Source organism: Monodon monoceros, unplaced genomic scaffold, assembly GCF_005190385.1.
Source record: "Monodon monoceros isolate NGI ecotype Baffin Bay Population unplaced genomic scaffold, NGI_Narwhal_1 Super_Scaffold_9, whole genome shotgun sequence".
Taxonomy (NCBI): domain Eukaryota; kingdom Metazoa; phylum Chordata; class Mammalia; order Artiodactyla; family Monodontidae; genus Monodon; species Monodon monoceros.
The window spans coordinates 21,439,547-21,457,976 of record NW_021703786.1 but is presented as its reverse complement, the minus strand read 5'-3'; the positions used below and the strand labels follow the sequence as shown (position 1 = coordinate 21,457,976).

Sequence of the window (18,430 nt, the reverse complement as noted above, 5' to 3'; positions counted from 1 at the left end):
TCCTGTCTTGGGAATTTACAAGGAATAAGGCGTGGTTCTCACTTGCAGGTGTGGAGTTAGTTTTGACTTGCACTATTTGAAGCAGCCAGATATGTGTGCTTTCTGGAAATCTGTATATACAGAAATATATATATATATGTACAGACATCTGTAGCTATAGAGATAATCTATCTCTAGACAGTGGTTCTCAATTGGGGGCTGTGATTTTGCCCCCCTGGGAGACATTTGTCATTTCTGGAGGCATTTTTCGTTGTCATAATTTATAGGAGAGGAGAGTGCTGCTGGCATCTAGTGCGTGTAGAGGCCAGGGATGTTGCTAAACCACCTGCGGTGCACAGGAGAGATCCTCTTCCTCCACAACGAAAAATAATTTGGCACAAGTCAGTAGTGCTGATGTTGAGGAGCTCTGTCCTAGGGGTGTACTTCGGCTTCCCAGTGCTGCTTGTGTTAGGTGGAAGTTTGTTCTTGAATCTGTATTGCAGTTTATAATAATAGAATCATAAGCACAGGAAGGGACCCTAGAGGTCGCATATTTGGACTTTATTCTAACTTGTATCCCTCAGAACAGTGTTCTGCAAGATATTGATAGGTGTAATGGAAAAAAGATGTTTATTTGTTAAAGCTGCAAATATTTGAGTATTCAGTATAATGAAGTGTGTTGTGAATCTTCATCAAGGAAGTTTCTCCTAAATGTGTTTGCCTGCTGAACCCATTTAACATCTTCCAGTCTCCAAAATGCTTCCTTGGAACTGGGAGGGAAACTGTTATTACCTAGCCCAAAGTTTTATAGCCTTTTAAAGGACTTTGATAAGATAGCCCTTGTTTTTGTCTCTTCAAGCTTACTGCTGAATCTTAATTTATGTCAGTGACAGCAGGTACATTAGCTCTATCTTTTTTTTTTTTTTGTCAGATTGTGGTTTATTAGATGAACTAAAAAGTTGGAATATTTTAGGTTCCTTTATTCTGAATGTACCATATAACTTTACTATCTGGCCCCACCAGTGAATTGGAAATTATAATCCCAGCCCGAAACCTACCACCCAGGTTGTTATGAGGATTAGTAAGTAATTATAGCTTTTAATGCTTTGTATTCTTTGGAGAAAGGTGATTTATCACAAACTGTTTTTGTAAAACTGCTTAAGTCTGACAGTTTTTGTCTGCTCTGAATTGTTGAGTAGTGATGTTTTTTGGGATTCAAGTGGGATGGGAATCGTTTCAATCAACATTTTGCTCATTATGTTAAATTTAAGAAAGTTATTGTGACATTTTGCCTTATTCACATTTTTTGGATCTTTAAGAATTTGCATTATTTTTGCTTGCTTCCCTTTTATTATATAAGCAATACATGTTTATGGTGGAAACATTACATAAGCCAGAAAATAAAAGACAAAAGAATCTTATCACCTACTTTTTAAAAGAGAAATGAGGTCATAGTATGTGTTTTATTTTTTAACACCTTTTTTTTTCATCTCACATTTTTTCGTTTCAGTAATATTTGCTTTTTGTCTATAGGTTATAATAACAATGCAAATAATGGGTGCTTGTGCCAGGCACTAGGTTAAGTAATTGAAAGTATTTTGTTTAATCATCACAGCAGCCTTCTGAGGTCAACTCTGTTTCTTGCAGATGAGGAAATTGAGGGAACAGAATAGTTAAATAATTTAAATACAGGTGGAGCCAGGATGTGAACCTGGACCGGCTCCCCTTATCTGTGAGTGTCTTTGGGAGTAATATTGCATCTCAGCACAGTGTTTCAAGTCAATGAAGGGAGAGGGGTGTAGTTTTTAATATATATTTTTTAACAGCAGTTTTGGTGTAGAAAGATAAAGATTTAGGAGTTAGGAAGGGAATTTCTTCTGAAGACTTCACTTTTCCCCTTCCCTATTTGAGACAATTGTTTTAGTAACTACTCTTTGCAATGCATCCTATGGGGATATTGAGACCAAGGACGGAGTGTAAGCAAAATAAATTCGCTTTTGAGGTGTATGTGATTAATGTCAAGTTCTCGGACTGCTTGCGGAGGGTCAGAGAAATCTTGAAAGAGATGGGATTTGAGTCAGCAGGTTTTTCTTTAAGTTGTGAATTTTTAAGAACTGAATAATTCTGAAATAACTTTGGTATGTTTACTGCTTAAGTACCTCTGTGGTGTGATGTTAATTACACCCCTCTTTTTACGAGAACTGTGTGAACATGAGTTTTCCTCAGTAAGTTTTGTGGAAGCTGTGTAACATCTGTGCCCTTGCTTGAGTCCCCAGAGGGAGGCTGTTTCCTGCTATTTCTGAGACTTAACTGTAGTGCTTTGGGGTAGTAGGCTGCATCTACTCTCATATGCTGTATTAATCATCTGGCCCTGATAATGTGCCTCCTTGCATTGTCAGTATCAACTGTATATTGATATCAGTTCGAAAGAGGAGATTGAGTTGATGGGAAAGATCAGATAGTGATTTTTGTTTATAGGAGAAAATGCCTTTTATAAAATTGACTTAAAGTATTTTGAATAAACAACTTACATTGGTTCATCTGTCAATTCAGCCAGTGTAACATAACTGTTTTTTATTACATTAGGAATTATTTTTAAATTTAAAATCAGAAATAGGAGAAGTGGACATAGAACAGTTAGTCACACAGAATGCCATATGCTAGAAATCTAGTCCATGAGGATAAAACTCTGTAATCCCCAGATGATCTAGTTTAATGAATATAGGATGTTTGTTAAAGTTATTATAAGCTTAGAGTGAGAAAATTTTGGCAATTACATAGAGCACTAGTCAAATTTGACCTATAAGTGTATTGGTATTTGTACGGATGTTTTCTCAATCATTTACTTAAATATTTCAATACTAACGATTTGAATTGCCATACTATGAAGAATCTTAGTGTAGTACTACAGGGCTTACCATCCTACGTTGATTGTTATCTAAAGATAAAATGTTTGACCAAATTGGAAGTTGCTGTCATTTTTTTTTTTTTTTTTTGTGAGGGAGGAGGAGGTTGCGTTTAGTTCAGTGATTCATAAACTTTTTGGTCCCAAGGCCTCTTTTCACTTTTAAAAAATGTTGAAGACCACAGAGAACTTTTATGGGTTATTATCAGTAGTTGATTAGAAACTTCGAGAAATTCAAAGAATAATTACGGGGAATTCCCTGGTGGTCCAGTGGGTAGGACTCCGCGCTTTTACTGCCGAGGGCGCAGGTTCAATCCCTGGTTGGGGAACTAAGATCCCACAAACCACGCAGTGTGGCCAAATTTTAAAAAAAAAATTATTTATGAATTCATTTTAAAATAACAAACCTATTACATATTATGAAAATAACTTTTTACCAGAACAAAAAAAATATTAAGTGTGAATAGCAATTATTTTCCATTTTTGCAAATCTTCCTAATGTCTGGCTTAATAGAAAACAGCTGGGTTCTCCTATCTGCTTCTGCATTCATTCTATTGTGATATGTTGTTTTGGAATTATATAAAGAAAATCTGACCTTGTACAGATGTGTAGTTTGGAAAAGAGAGGAGTATTTAAATAGCCTTTTAAAGTGTGGCTATCCTTTGACACTGTACTCAAACTTGACAAGTAGTAGTTTCATAAAGGTTAGCTGCACTGTGGAATCTAAAGCTGTTTCAGTGAGTTTTTCATACTCTGTCACATTAATCCATTGGCTTGTCTTGCACTTACTTTACCCATGCACTCGTTTCTAACGATCTTGGTCATTTGGTCATTCACTGAGTTATGCAGATCTTCCAAAGGTTGACACATGTCATTATGTGGTATCAAATTCTCATTCACTAATATCAGCAGTAGTCTACTTAATCAAGACTTCAGTATTGGGGAAATGTTCAAGCTCATGGTGGTGGATACACGTTTTCAAAATACTTATTTTTGCTTGAAAACTCAGATTTTCTCATTGGCAACAAACATCATCATTGGATTTCCTTGAAGTGACAGGTTCACTTTGTTCATTTTCAACAAAATGTCTGCTAACTATTCAAGTCTGAATAATCATAGTTTGTCAGTTGTTCTGCCAAGTAAAAATAGTGTTCCATGAAGGGAAGCTTCTAGTTCAGCTTGTAACTCAGTTGTACTAGTGCTTTTTCTCAGATTTCTTAAAGCAGCAGAAGTGCTTTATGCCTACTTTCCCTTTCATTGCACAGAATATTTGTATACCTATATATACACACACACACTGAAGACTCGAGTGGAGATTTTATAAAGTTCATTATTTTCATATTTCACCAAGGACATCAAAGGTCAGTGGTACTAACCTATTTATTTATTTATTTTTAAATGCATAGAGAATACAGTGACCAGTGGTTATTAGTAGTTTGGTGCCTTTGCCCTGAATTGTGCAAAGGTACCAGTAGTTTTGCTCAGACTTGTTTTTGCACCTTTACTGCGAATGTCAGCACTATGAAAAAAGGCAAACAACGTTTAATATTATTACGAAAATGCTTTGATCTTGTGGACCTCTGAAACGGTCTTCGAGTTCTCAAGAAGTCCATAGGCCACACTTTAGGAACAGCTGGCTTAGTTCTTTGCATAGATTTCCTTTTACTCAGACCAGATAAATCAAAGGGGATAAAGGAGTGGCAAATGGCTGAGGTTTTTAGCTTGGGTTACTAAATGAAAGCAATACCATTACCTGAGATAATAGAAATGGGTAAGGAGTAAAAAGAAAGTCAGTTTTGAGTTTCAGGGGGCTTGAGGAACATAGAGGTGGGGATGTTGATGAGTGCAGCTGAGCATGTTTTTCTGAGCGCTAGGAGGCCTTACCATGTTGCTATAGTGGTTGCCAAGGAAGTGAGTTGAGAGAGAAGAGGGCAGAAGAATGGACCTTGTTGTCAAGGACGTCTGGAAAGGAGAATTTCAAGAAGAGTGGGGTGGTCAACACTACCTAAGGCTTCAGAGAAGTCAGATAGAATGCGGACTGAGGCTTGAGCATTGGATTTGATAATGAGATTACTGGTGACCTTTGCCAGAGCAGTAGGGGTACAAGCCAGATTATAGAAGAGTGAGAAGTGCAGAGGCAGCTATTTATAACTTTTTTTTTTTTTTTTTTTTTTTTTGCGATACGGGGGCCTCTCCCTGTTGTGGCCTCTCCCGTTGCGGAGCACAGGCTCCGGACGCGCAGGCTCAGCGGCCATGGCTCACGGGCCCAGCTGCCCCGCGGCATGTGGGATCCTCCCGGACCGGGGCACGAATCCGTGTCCCCTGCATCGGCAGGGGGACTCTCAACCACTGCACCACCAGGGAAGCCCTATAACTATTTTTTCAAGAAGTTTTCGGGTAAAGGAAAGAGACACATCAGTTGGGCAGTTAATTTGAGAGGTGGGCCATACTGAGGACAGCAAAAGAAAAGAAAATTGATGAAGTGAACTGGTAACACAGGTGTGATACAATTAAGCTTTTAGTATGATCTGTCTTGCAGAGAAGTGGGAAGCTGACGAACATTGGATCCTTTGGCCAGAAAAATGTACAGACCTGTGACAATTGGCATAGAAACTTTGGTAGGGATGAGGAGTTCCTTACTAATTCTTTTCTGTTTAATTACTGGGTGCTTAGTTTGATACATTTGCTTTAAATTCACTAATTTCAAGAAGTTTTAAAGATATTTTTTAGATGCAGATGATTTAACTTCAACAGTCTGTGGCTACTTCCAATTTACAGTAACAAGTGACAAAAAAGGATGGAGTTCTTTCTATTGTGCAGGGATTGTGGCCCTGCCCCAACGCATCTCCCCTTTTGGTTTGAGTGTTTTTCTTCTGGAGGCAGAGTTTGGTTAACAGCCTCAAGTAATGTTTGTATTAAAAACATGTGTGTTGTTTTCTAACGTGCTTGTATTTCTAACTTCCTTTTCTTCTTTCTCTTCTAGTCTGTTCTCTGGGGAGGCGGTAAGGGGCTGTGGAGCTGGCCTCGGCACCGGGAGAGGCTGGACTTCCTGTCTCTCTGTGCTGAATGGCTGCGATGGCGCCCGCTCTCACTGACGCAGCAGCTGAAGCACACCATATCCGGTTCAAACTGGCTCCCCCATCCTCCACTTTGTCCCCTGGCAGTGCCGAAAATAACGGCAACGCCAACATCCTTATTGCTGCCAACGGAACCAAAAGAAAAGCCATTGCTGCAGAGGACCCCAGTCTAGACTTCCGAAATAATCCTAACAAGGAAGACTTGGGAAAGCTGCAACCACTGGTGGCATCTTACCTTTGCTCCGATGTAACATCTGTTCCCTCAAAGGAATCGTTGAAATTGCAAGGTGTCTTCAGCAAGCAGACAGTACTTAAATCTCATTCTCTCTTATCTCAGTCCTATGAACTCCGAGCTGAGCTGTTGGGGAGACAGCCAGTTTTGGAGTTTTCCTTAGAAAATCTTAGAACCATGAATACAAGTGGTCAGACAGCTCTGCCACAAGCACCTGTAAATGGGTTGGCGAAGAAATTGACTAAAAGTTCAACACATTCTGATCACGACAATTCCAGTCCCCTTAATGGGGGAAAACGAGCTCTCACGTCATCTTCTCTTCAGGGGGGTGAAGTGGTGGCATCTGAATCTGGGGACTTGAAAGGGGGTATGACCAATTGCACTCTTCCACATAGAAGCCTTGATGTAGAACACACAACGATATTTAGCAATAATAGCACTGCAAACAAATCTTCTGTAAATTCCATGGAACAGCCGCCGGCACTTCAAGGAAGCAGTAGGTTATCACCTGACACAGACTCCAGTTCTAACTTGGGGGGTGTCAAATTAGAGGGTAAAAAGTCTCCCCTGTCTTCCATTCTTTTCAGTGCTTTAGATTCCGGCACAAGGATAACAGCTTTACTACGGCGGCAGGCTGATATTGAGAGCCGTGCCCGCAGGTTACAGAAGCGCTTACAGGTTGTGCAAGCCAAGCAGGTGGAGAGGCATATACAGCATCAGCTGGGTGGATTTTTAGAGAAAACGTTGAGCAAACTGCCAAACTTGGAATCCTTGAAGCCCCGGAGCCAGTTGATGCTAACTCGAAAGGCTGAAGCTGCATTGAGAAAAGCTGCCAGTGAGACCGCCACTTCAGAGGGACTTAGCAACTTCCTGAAAAGTGATTCGATTTCAGAAGAATTGGACAGATTTACAGCCAGCGGTATAGCTAACTTGAGGTGCAGTGAACGAGCATTTGATTCAGACGTCACTGACAGTAGTTCAGGGGGAGAGTCTGATATTGAAGAAGAAGAACTGACCAGAGCTGATCCTGAGCAGCGTCACTTACCCCTGTGAGTAGAATCATGCATAATGTCATTCTTGGGAAATGTTTGGACAAGAGAGAGAGTTGGTGAATTCCCATCATGGGAAGAATGGGCTTCTTTGTATATAGGTGCCTAGATTTCTTTCGTTTGTCTTTTTCCTAATTTTAGGTAGGTGGTTGCATGTATACCTGCTAGTGAAGAAATGGAAGGCATATTTGGTACAGCGTTTGTGTTGCTGTAGGGTAAAAGCTGTTAATTTCCCATTGAAATCTTACTAAGAAAAAACTGGAAGGCTTCCAATTTGTAAAAGTGTACCCATCCTTTCAGAGTGAATAATTAGATTTCTTTTGAAACTATATGTAGGATATTTTTGTAAGTTTATAAGGCTTGACTTCACATTTTGTTGTTTCTAGTAAGTGGGGCCAAAAGTTTAGTTGACCTAGTTAAGTTCACTGGAATTTATAGTTGCTTCAAATTGAGCTTTCAGCAGAGAATGTACCCAGTCTTTAATTTTAACACTTGAGATTTCCGTGTGTTTAAAGGACTAATAATCAGAAAATGCTTCAGAATATTTTGTAGGTTGCCTCCAAGCACAGTCTGCTTTCACAACCTCATTCTCTCCCTAAAAGAAACCATCTTTATCAGATTTGGATTTTATTTTCTCTCAGTTAAGTAAAATGTATTGACATATTTGTGATAAATTCGTACTGGATTTTCAAAATCTGTTGGTTTGAGGAAAATTATTCATAAACTTTGTGTGGCACTTTAGATGGACCTGGTTGAGCCAGAGGTGCTTTACTCTTGTTCTTCCCTCCTGACCCTGCATTCTGCTCCTGACAGATAAGGAAGTAAAATATATCTCCTTAAAGATAGATCAATGTACATTTATCGAGACTTATGAGAGAGTAAACAGAATAGTTGGAAAAGAAGGGCAGGGGAGTTGACTAGTAGATCCTCTTTCATTTCCTTTTTGGGTAGGGATGTTGTAAAGGTTGGATTACTAGAGAAGGCTGAAATAGGTGGATATGTTGGAATAATTGGCTTTCCCTTGCCTGAAATAAAAAGGTGACTAAGCTTTTCACTGGAGAATTTGTTGAGACAGCTATGCTTTTAAGCATAAGTAAATTTCCTTTTTTTTTTTTTCAGTTTTGTTTATGTTATTCACATGGATAACACTGTATCCGAGTATGAAATTTTGGTTTGTGTTTCTATTTTGAGTGAAAAAATCTGGATAATTTTGCTGTATTTTTTCCTCATAGACCAAGTTCCATTACCATTTGTTAGTTTACTGTGCTCAAGAGTCCATTTCTATATTCAGGTCTAAAGCAAATAAGTTTCAGAGCCTTGCTACTGCTGTAACATAGTTACCATTCCTTAAATGGATTAGTAGCTTAAATCAGCTTGCCAATATTTGTGGCATTATCCCCACTGACTTTGCTGCGTAAACCACTGTTTTAAGAAATCTTGGTTAACAGTTGAATATTTTGTGTTTAAAAGTAATTTTGTGTAACATACTTTAGTTGAAACATTTTAAGTTTCCTGTACTTATTTTGTGTATTTGATGAAGAAAAACACCTAGACTCTAAGCGTAATCTTTTCAGGATACATTGTATTGGAAACATTTCTGAGTTTTGGTAATGTTGTGGGTAACTGTTCCAACCCAGTGGAATCAGAATACCTAAGAGAGAACTTTTTTTATTTCATGGGGTAAGTCTAGTGATTTGAAAAGACCTCGTAGTCCATTTCACTTCGTTTCACTTCTTCTTACATAATGGTTTGTTGATTGATAGGGTGTGAATTATAAGGACAACTGAGGGATCATTTTAGGAAACTTTTTGGGATCAGTTTAATCCTCTTACAATGAAATCAACTAAATAATGCTTTAAAAAGTTGAGTTTCCATGCTTCAGATCATATTAAAGTAAGGACAATTTGGACGCTAAAAGTACTGTCAAATAAATATACTTTTTGCACATTATGATATATATGAATTTATTGACAAATTAAAACCACCAATAAAGTGTAAATACTTGTTAAGTTCTTGTTAAGCAAGGTTACCCGATTGACTCCTAAGGCTAGTATTTAGCCAGGTGTTTGTTGACCTTCTGAGTATTTTAAAGATTTTCAGCAATTGGCCAGTGAGAGTGGACGCATTGCTTTGATTAAAAAAGAAAAAAACCCGGGAGGTTCTTTGGATGCTGAGAAGCCTTTTCTTTGTGATTTAATAGTCCCTCCCAAATCTTATAACCAGATTTATAATTCTTGAGTCCTGAAATAAGAAGTTAGTTAACTCTTCAGGAGCTTGACCCAGCTGGTGAATTTCAACTTTTTACCTCTTAGAGTAGCCTGTCTAGTATTTCACTCCTTTGCTGAAGTACTGTCAGAGATAAAGTCAGTAGATTTAGTCTGAGCAGCCATAATGAAAATATTTAGTAGAGAAGACTGTTGAAATGAATTGTTTTTAAATGATGTTGCTTAAATTACAAGTGGATGGTTCTCTGAAAATTACAAGCTTTCACCAAGAATTCATGTGTGTTTTTCCTTATTTCCTATGTTCCAAGAGGAATATCAATGATTCATTGTAAATCCTAGGCACATGCTAGCAGTAGCAGAATGATTGGTTTTATATGTTGTTGAGAATTGTGTGTTTATCATTTTACAGTTAGTAAATTCTAATATTGCTGGATGAGACATGTTTAGAGAAGTTCTTTCCTTTCCCTTGGTTTTTTTTTGGTTAACTGATTTTATGTTTAATTTAAAACTGTTATACCTTTTTATTTTAAGTTCTTTTTGGAAAATCATCCAAACATGTTACATTTGTATGTCTTCCTGTCTTGGTACATGTAACTACTACTTTGGAAAATCTGCACTACATTGAGTTTGACCTATATCGTTGTTTAGTAACATCACTGTGGAATGAGCAGGAATTTAAACATCATCTTAAAAATTTTTTTTTATTTGAAGTATAAATACTTTGATTTACAATGTTTTGTTAGTTTCTGGTTAACACCAAAGTGATTCAGTTATACATGTATCTACGTATATTCTTTTTCATATATTTTTCCGTATTACAGGGTATTGAATATAGTTCGCTGTGCTATACAGTAGGATCTTGTTTATCTATTTTATATATAGTAGTTTGTATCTGCTAATTGCAAACTCCTAATTTATCCCTCCCCCACCCCCTTTCCCCTTTGGTAATCATAAGTTTGTTTTCTATGCCTGTGAGTCTGTTTCATAAATAAGTTCATTTGGGTCATGTTTTAGATTCCACATGTAAGTGGTATCATATGGTATTTGTCTTTTTCTGATTTACTTAGTATGATAATCTCTAGGTCCATCCATGTTGCTGCAAATGGCATTTCATTCTTTTTTTTTTTGGCTTTTTTTTTTGATTGGAGTGTAGTTGCTTTACGATATTGTGTTAGTTTATACTGTACAGCAAAGTGAATCAGCTTTACGTATAGATATATCCCCTCTTTTGGATTTCCTTCTCATTTAGGTCACCAGAGAGCATTGAGTAGAGTTCCCTGTGCTATACCATTCTTTTTAAAAACGTCATCTTCTTGATCGAGGGACTAGAAAGGAAGCTGTATGTTTCAATAAATACCTCAGTGTTTAATTCTTAATTGTAGAAGTAGGAATAGAAGCATTTATTGATAGTTATCTCGTGTTTATAACAAGAACTGTTGAGTGTGTGCTTGTGCGCCCACACTCTCTTCTTCGCTTTAGTTTTTCTTTGTATTCCTCCTTCTCATTTCTAATAGTTTTGTTCTGCTATTTTGTTAGGAATTCCTGGACCTATACCTAGTTTTGCTGAATTTAGTTTTCATTTTCTTACCCTTGTGCTTGTAAACTTTTATAGTAAGTACCTGTAAAGAAAAAATTCTTTTGCAGATATTCTCTTAAATGTATTCTTAGATCATCAGTGTTCTGAGTACCTGGATAGTTTGTAGACCTCTTTTCCCTTAAAAACCAAAAACCAAAAAACTCTGTAAACTGTTACCATAGGCTTATCTTGAAGGTTAGAATAAAAATAATTCCATAAAACATTTTGTTAGTGACTACAGAAATATATGTTGTTTTATATGTAAAATACATCTTTATGTTACACAATGCCTTCTTTATAAGGACTTCAGGGCAAAGATATGCAACCAAGAATAATTGTATTTTTTCCTAAGCTTTTAAGTCTGTTTTTATTACCTGGCTGTTATAATTTGTGTTGTTCACTAGGTCTCCATTTTCCTGTTGGCTTTTTGGAAGTTTAGAGCCAAATTTGTAGGACTTATTGTTGTACTTGTTTTTTAAGCCTCATTCTTGGCTTCGTTTTGTTCTCCCTGTTCTTGTTTTATTTTCATCTTTTTATTTTTCTAAATTTATTCTAACCTGTGTTTTGTCTGATAGCCTCCTGAAGTCTGTTCCAGATCAGGGTTGAGTAAAAATAAACTAGATGCTCAGTTTAGTGACACTAAAGAAGTTATTTGAATTTTGATTGTCTTGATTGCGGTGACTTTTCTATGTTTCTGGGGAATTTCACCCTTTTGGAGTTGTTCATGAAGACTTCAGGGTATAATGAATGACTAGTGTGTTTGTTGATTTTGCTTTTTAGTTACTGTGGAATGTTTTGTGTTATAGCTCGTACTTGAATTTATTAAGTATTCACAGATGATGTTGCCAAAGGTGGCAGTCTACTTGATTTGTCCTTATTTTCCTATTCCTTGTCCTTTCACAGAATGATGGAGTGAGAGGTCTGTTAGCTGGAAACCTAACATCTAACCCTTCTTTGCTACAGACTAGCTATAGGGCTAATCATGTAACCACTTTTTCTAATATAAATGAGGAAATTGATCTCTAGGGCTTAAACTACTTTGAATTGTGACAGCTCTGTCTTTAACATTGATGGAGCTATTCTCAGCACCATTTTTTTGCATTTGGGGAGTCTGAGGCAAAGTTCCCTGTAAGTCACTGGTGTACCTCGAAACAAAATGGCTTTCTTGACTTGTGACTTAGAGCTTTGATTCTTTTTTTTTTTTTTTTTTTTGCGGTACGCGGGCCTCTCACTGTTGTGGCCTCTCCCGTTGCGGAGCACAGGCTCCGGACGCGCAGGCTCAGCGGCCATGGCTCACGGGCCCAGCCGCTCCGCGGCATGTGGGATCTTCCCAGACTGGGGCACGAACCCGTGTCCCCTGCATCGGCAGGCAGATTCTCAACCACTGCGCCACCAGGGAAGCCCCATAGAGCTTTGATTCTTTTACTACCTTAGGTCCCCTTTCCGCCCCATAATCCATTAAAATGATTATTGTGGATCTTACTGGGTATGATACATAGGTGGGAATAATTCCATCATGTTCTTAGAGAAGTTACTTCAGAGCTGAGTGGACTTTCACTTGTCAGACACCTTGTTCTAATTTAATCTAATCATCTTTGATTATGTTTTTTTTTTCTTTTTCTGCTAGCCTGCATATGACATCCAGTGGCAGAAATAGGAGCTTCTGTATTTTCTCCGTCTTCTCCCCCCCACCCCCCACCCCCCGCTTTTTTTCTGAGAAGTTATGTAGGTAGTGAGAATTATTCTTGGTGCTTCTTGTATGATTCTGAAGGAAGGAAGTTAGGCAGCAGGAATTTGGGAGTTACCCGTTTGCTGCAGATCTAGTTGCTCCAAATATTTTCTGTTGCCTTGGGATTGGTGTTTTCATTCTTTAAAATTGAGTGAAGGGGCTTGCCTGGTGGCTCAGTGGTTGGGAGTCCGCCTGCCGATGCAGGGGACACAGGTACTTGCCCCGGTCCGGGAGGATCCCACGTGCCGCAGAGCGGCTGGGCCCCTGAGCTGTGGCCGCTGGGCCTGCGCGTCTGGAGCCTGTGCTCTGCGGTAGGAGAGGCCACAGCAGTGAGAGGCCCGTGTACCGCAAAAAAAAAAAAAAAAAAAATTTGAGTGAAGTACAGTTGACCCTTGAACAACAATGGGGTTAGGGGCGCCCGCCGTCTCTGCAGTTGAACATCCACGGCCCTCTGTATCCATGAATTCAACCAACCACAGATCGTATTAAATGTTGAAAGAAATCTGCATCTAAATGGATGTGCACAGTTTAAACCCATGTTGTTCAAGGGTCAGTTGTACACTTTTAAAGTGGTCATATATAAGTACCTGTGAGTGAGTGTGTAAGACGTGAGAGATGCCATAGGTAAATAAACTGAGTTTCTATCCACAAAAAGTTTATAGTTTTGATGTGTATTGGAGACATGGTAGGTAAAGATGACTACTTACAACAGTGCCTGGCATATAGTAATATATGGTAAATGTTGGGTGATGCAAATGAAATAGGAAGAGATCACAGCTGGTTGATGGAATTGGAAAGAAAGGATATTAGAAATGAGCTTTGAAGGATGGCTAGGATTTTGGTAGAAGGTTGTCTTGGTTGTGGCCTGATGAGGTAGGTCAGTACAGGAAGAAGGCACAGCATACACAGAGAGGACAGAGACTAAAAGGCATGGGGCTTTAGTGGCTAAAGTGGAAATACTTTAGAGATCTAGTAATATAGGTAAGTGTAATAAATGTAGTGTAAAAAGGAAAAGAGGAAATTCCAGAGGTGGTGCAGAAATAGATTTAATGGGATTAATAACAAAGGCGGTATGGGAAAAATAGGGAGGGATCATCATAGATGGTTGAAGTTTCAAGCTTGGGTGACTATAAGAACACACCTTGCAAAATAACCCTTATATGAGGGTTCAAGTTCTTGACCAGTGTCTCAAAAATGAAGGTTTCTGTATTACTTATAAGTTCCAGCAACTGTTAAAAATCAGGAAATGGACTTCCAAGTAATCCTGTGTAAGCAGAGAAGGAGGAGTTGACCTCTACAGAGAGGCCTCAGAACCTTACATTGGAGACTTTGGAATTAATTAATTTGCTTATTAGATGTATTGAATGCCTACTCTGTGCTGAGGTGCTAAGGGTAGATAGTGGTGAATAAGAGAGACACAGTCCCTGCCCTGCCCTCATGGGCAGTATAGGTTAGAAAGAGAGATTATTTGAGCAAGTAATCATATAGTTAATGATATATTTATAGTGGTGTGGGTGCCACAGAAACGAAGTTCGGAGTGCTGAGGGGGTGCATATTAGGAACATCTAATTAAGATGGGTGGGGATGTCCTAGCAAGTATCTTGAAGAAGTCACATGTAAGTTGAGACCTGAATGATGAGAAGGAGTTGGTGAAAAAGAGAGGAGGTGTGTTACAGAGGAAACGGCATGTGCTAAGGCCTTGGGAATGGGAGGTGCTGGATGCTTTCAAGAACAGTGCAAAGTGTAAGGAGAGTAGTGAGAAATGAGGCCAGAGAGGTTGCTAGAGGCTATGTCATGTAGGTGGGCTTGTAGGTCATCTCCAGTTTAAAATTTTATTGTGAAACCATTGACAGAGTTTATATATCATTGGATTTTTAAAAGACCCCTCTTATTGTATGAAGCGTAGAGTGGATTTGGACTTTGGGAAACCATTTAGGCTGCTGTGGTAAGCTATGTAAGAGAGTGGGGACTTGACCTTTGGAGGGAAGAGTGAGGGAACTGGGTATTTTGGAGGTAGGGTGACTAGGACTTGTGATTGATCGGATGCGATGAGTGGGATGTTGAGAGAGGGAAGAGGAGTTATGGGTAATTCTCAGATTTTTGACAGGAGTAACTAGATTGGATGGATCTGTTGGGATGAAGAAGGAGCCAATGGGGGATGTTACTGAATGTGGTCCATATTTACTAATTTTCATTTAAACATTTTTGGCTGTTGGGCATACCCAGAAGTTTCAGTGTCATTTGCAGAGCACCCTATTAGATTCTATCAGCAAGATAAAATAAACTGTTTTACTAGGAAAAGCTTGGAGTCACATTGTATTTCGAATGAATAGTACTTTAGTTTCTCTGCTCTCTCCCTGAGCAAAGGCCAACATGGATTAGATTATAGTCAGCCCTCTGGATCTGCAGGTTCCACATTGGTGGATTCAACCAACTGCAGATCAGAAATATTTTGGGGGGGGGAGAATTCCAGAAACTTCCAAAAAGCAAAACTTGGATTCAGAACTTGAATTTCAGTTCACTGGCAACTATGTATTTAGCATTCACATTGTAAAGTATTTTAAGTAATCTAGAGATGATTTAAAGTATACAGAATGATGTGCATAGGTTATATGCAAATACCCTATTTTATATCTGCAGACTTGAGCATCTGCATTTTGGTATTGGGGGAGGGGAGTCTGGAACCAGTCCCCCTGGAATACCCAGGGACATCTGTATTTTGCAAGGTAGGCAGAAATTCGTGCCTAAGGCATCTCCTTTCATAACTACAAGTTCGTTGTTTTTTTTCCTGTTTTCCATTGTGTATCTGGGAAAATTATGCTATCTGTTTGAACCAAGGGGCTCAGTATATAATAAATATAAAGAGTAAATCTTACTAATTTTGATTCTCATTAATTAAGGCTTTGTGGCAACTTTAACCTATTTGAATTTAGTTTTATTTTTCTTGGCTGTGTCGTGCGGCATGTAGGATCTTAGTTCCCCAACCAAGGATCGAACCCGCACCCCCCTGCATTGAGAACGCGGAGCCTTAACCACTGGACCGCCAGGGAAGTCCCCCCATCTGTTTGACTTCATAATTGTATAATTATGAAGAAAGGTTTTGCACCAAAGTGGTAAGCCAGATTGCTTTGAAATTAGTTTTAATCTAGTAATAAAAGTATCTGAAGAGTCTTCCTCAAACAGAATATACTGAAAAATTGTTGTTAAATTGTAAATGTTGTTGGTTGCTCTGGCAACCTATTTAGTAACATTGTAGCAACCATATAGATTATATTCAGAACTCAGTAAGAGGATATGTGGAGAATATTGTGTGTGGGGGGGCAGTGGGGAGTGGACATTGAGGAATGGCAACCAGGAAGAGGGGTTAAATTCCGTTTTAAATCATTTTCTGGGACTTCCCTGGCAGTCCAGAGGTTAAGACTTTGCCTTCCAATGCAGAGGTGTGGGTTTGATCCCTGGTCGGGGAGCTAAGATCCCACGTGCCTTGCAGACAAAAAACGAAAGCATAACACAGAAGCAATATTGTAACAGATTCAATTTAAAAATGGTCCACATAAAAAAAATCATTTTCTTAAAAGATGTTTTACTTCTTCTGCCTAATAGAATAAAGGGCATGAGCCAGGGAACTGAATGATATCATTTATGTGTGTGACCATTTTCTTGTTCACCCTTAATCCCTGTTTCCTGTTTGTTCTTGTGGTACTTGAGAGATGCATCCTGGTAAGATAGAAACTGAAGGAGACAGAGCTAAGGGCTGTTGGGATTAAATTAGTCTGAAACGTGGGCCCCAAGAAGGTTTTGACTGAATTGATTTGGTTGAGCTAGGAAACATTTTAAATCAACTTTGCCTAATCAGATAACATAGTTTGAGACATAGTGATAGAGGAAAAAAAGTAATAACCTACATTTGTGGAATATTTGGAGGTAGGTAATGTGTTAAAAGTGCTTTACATGCATTAATTTATTTAGTCCTCACAATACAACGAGGTAGATATTATCTTAGTTTTACAGACTCAGACTGAGGATTGAAAAGTTTAAGTTACTTGTTTAATGTCACATAGCTAATAAGAAATCAGGATACAGTCGTCCCTCAATACTCTCAGGGGATTGATTCCAGGAGCCCTGCAGATACCAAAATCCCGAGGAGGCTCAGGTCCCTTATATAAAATGGCCTAGTACGGTGAGTACAGTTAGCCCTCCATATCTGCAGATTCAACCAACTTCAGATGGGAAACCTACAGTTAAAGAGGGCCAGGGACTTGCCTGGTGGCGCAGTGGTTAAGAATCCACCTGCCAGTGAAGGGGAAAAAAAAATAATAAAATTATTATTATAAAAATAAACTGAAAAAAAAGAGGGCCGACTGTATTAATCTAGGCCGTTTACCCACAGCTTGGGCATAAACACTACCTATTTTAGTGGAAATAGAATCAAACTGTCCTTTGGATTTGGTTGATGAAAAGAGATTTACCGAACATCATGTAAAAATATGGCACTTTATGGTTAAGAAATGTAAGTAGTATTAAGGAATTTGATAGTATCTTTTTTTTTTTTTGCGGTACGCGGGCCTCTCACTGTTGTGGCCTCTCCTGCTGCGGAGCACAGGCTCTGGACGCGCAGGCCCAGCGGCCACGGCCCATGGGCCCAGCCGCTCCGCGGCACATGGGATCCTCCCGGACCAGGGCATGAACCCGCGTCCCCTGCATCGGCAGGCGGACTCTCAACCACTGCGCCACCAGGGAAGCCCTGATAGTATCTTTTGAGGAAAGGTATACCAAGTATATTCTTTTTTAAAAAATTATTTGTTGCTGCGCGCGGGCTTTCTCTGGTTGCGGTGAGCGGGAGCTACTCTTCGTTGCAGTGTGCAGGCTGCTTCTTGTGGTGGATTCTCTTGTTGCAGAGCATGGGCTCTAGGCGCGCAGGCTCAGTAGTTGTGGCTCACGGGCTCTAGAGTGCAGGCTCAATAGTTGTGGCACATGGGCTTAGTTGCTCTGCGGCATGTGGACCAGGGCTCGAACCCGTGTTCCCTGCATTGGCAGGCGGATTCTTAACCACTGCGCCCCCAGGGAAGCCCCCAAATATATTCTTAACTTACAATACCGTTACTCATTTCTTTTGTGGAACAGGAGTTGGATGGATTGAGCGGGGCATTTTGTTAAGGCAGATGTTAACATCTAGGAAGTGCTGGGGGTGATTTTTTTAAAAAAGGAAGAGGGAATTCCCTGGTGGCCCAGTAGTTGAGACTCAGTCCAGTGGTTAGGACTCAGTGCTTTCACCGCAGTGGCCCGGGTGCATTCCCTGGTCAGGGAACTAAGATCCTGAAACTCTCATGGTGCGGCCAAAAAAATAAAAGTAAAAAGAAGGAGACAGGGGAATTAGTAAGTATTGATCACACCTTCTGTATGTTAGGTGGTTTGCATTTGGTAAATCTTTAAAACATTCGTATGATGAAGGTGATATCTTCATTTTATAGTTGAGACCCAAGACTATAGATATGTTAAATAATTTGCTTGAGAACATGGAGAAGATGAAAGCTAGGCCTTCCTTACTGCTCTCTCTACTGTTTTTCTCCTGGAACTGATTTGGCAGGAGCAGAAGGAAGATTCTGTTTGGAGAAATGGAGCAACCTGAAGGTGCATAGCTGTTTAGGTGCCTCTCT

General features: G+C 39.3%; 1 protein-coding gene across 4 annotated transcripts in view; it reads left to right on the top strand.

The window, feature by feature from the left end:
* KANSL1 (KAT8 regulatory NSL complex subunit 1) overlaps positions 1–18,430 on the top strand; it is a 168,152-nt gene that overhangs the window by 38,556 nt on the left and 111,166 nt on the right. For all 4 annotated transcript variants that reach the window (XM_029211538.1, XM_029211541.1, XM_029211539.1 and 1 more), the window contains one exon: positions 5,869–7,243. In XM_029211538.1, coding sequence (XP_029067371.1) covers positions 5,952–7,243 — 1,292 coding nt within the window. In that variant the 5' untranslated portion in view covers positions 5,869–5,951. The remainder of the gene's footprint in view (positions 1–5,868; positions 7,244–18,430) is intronic.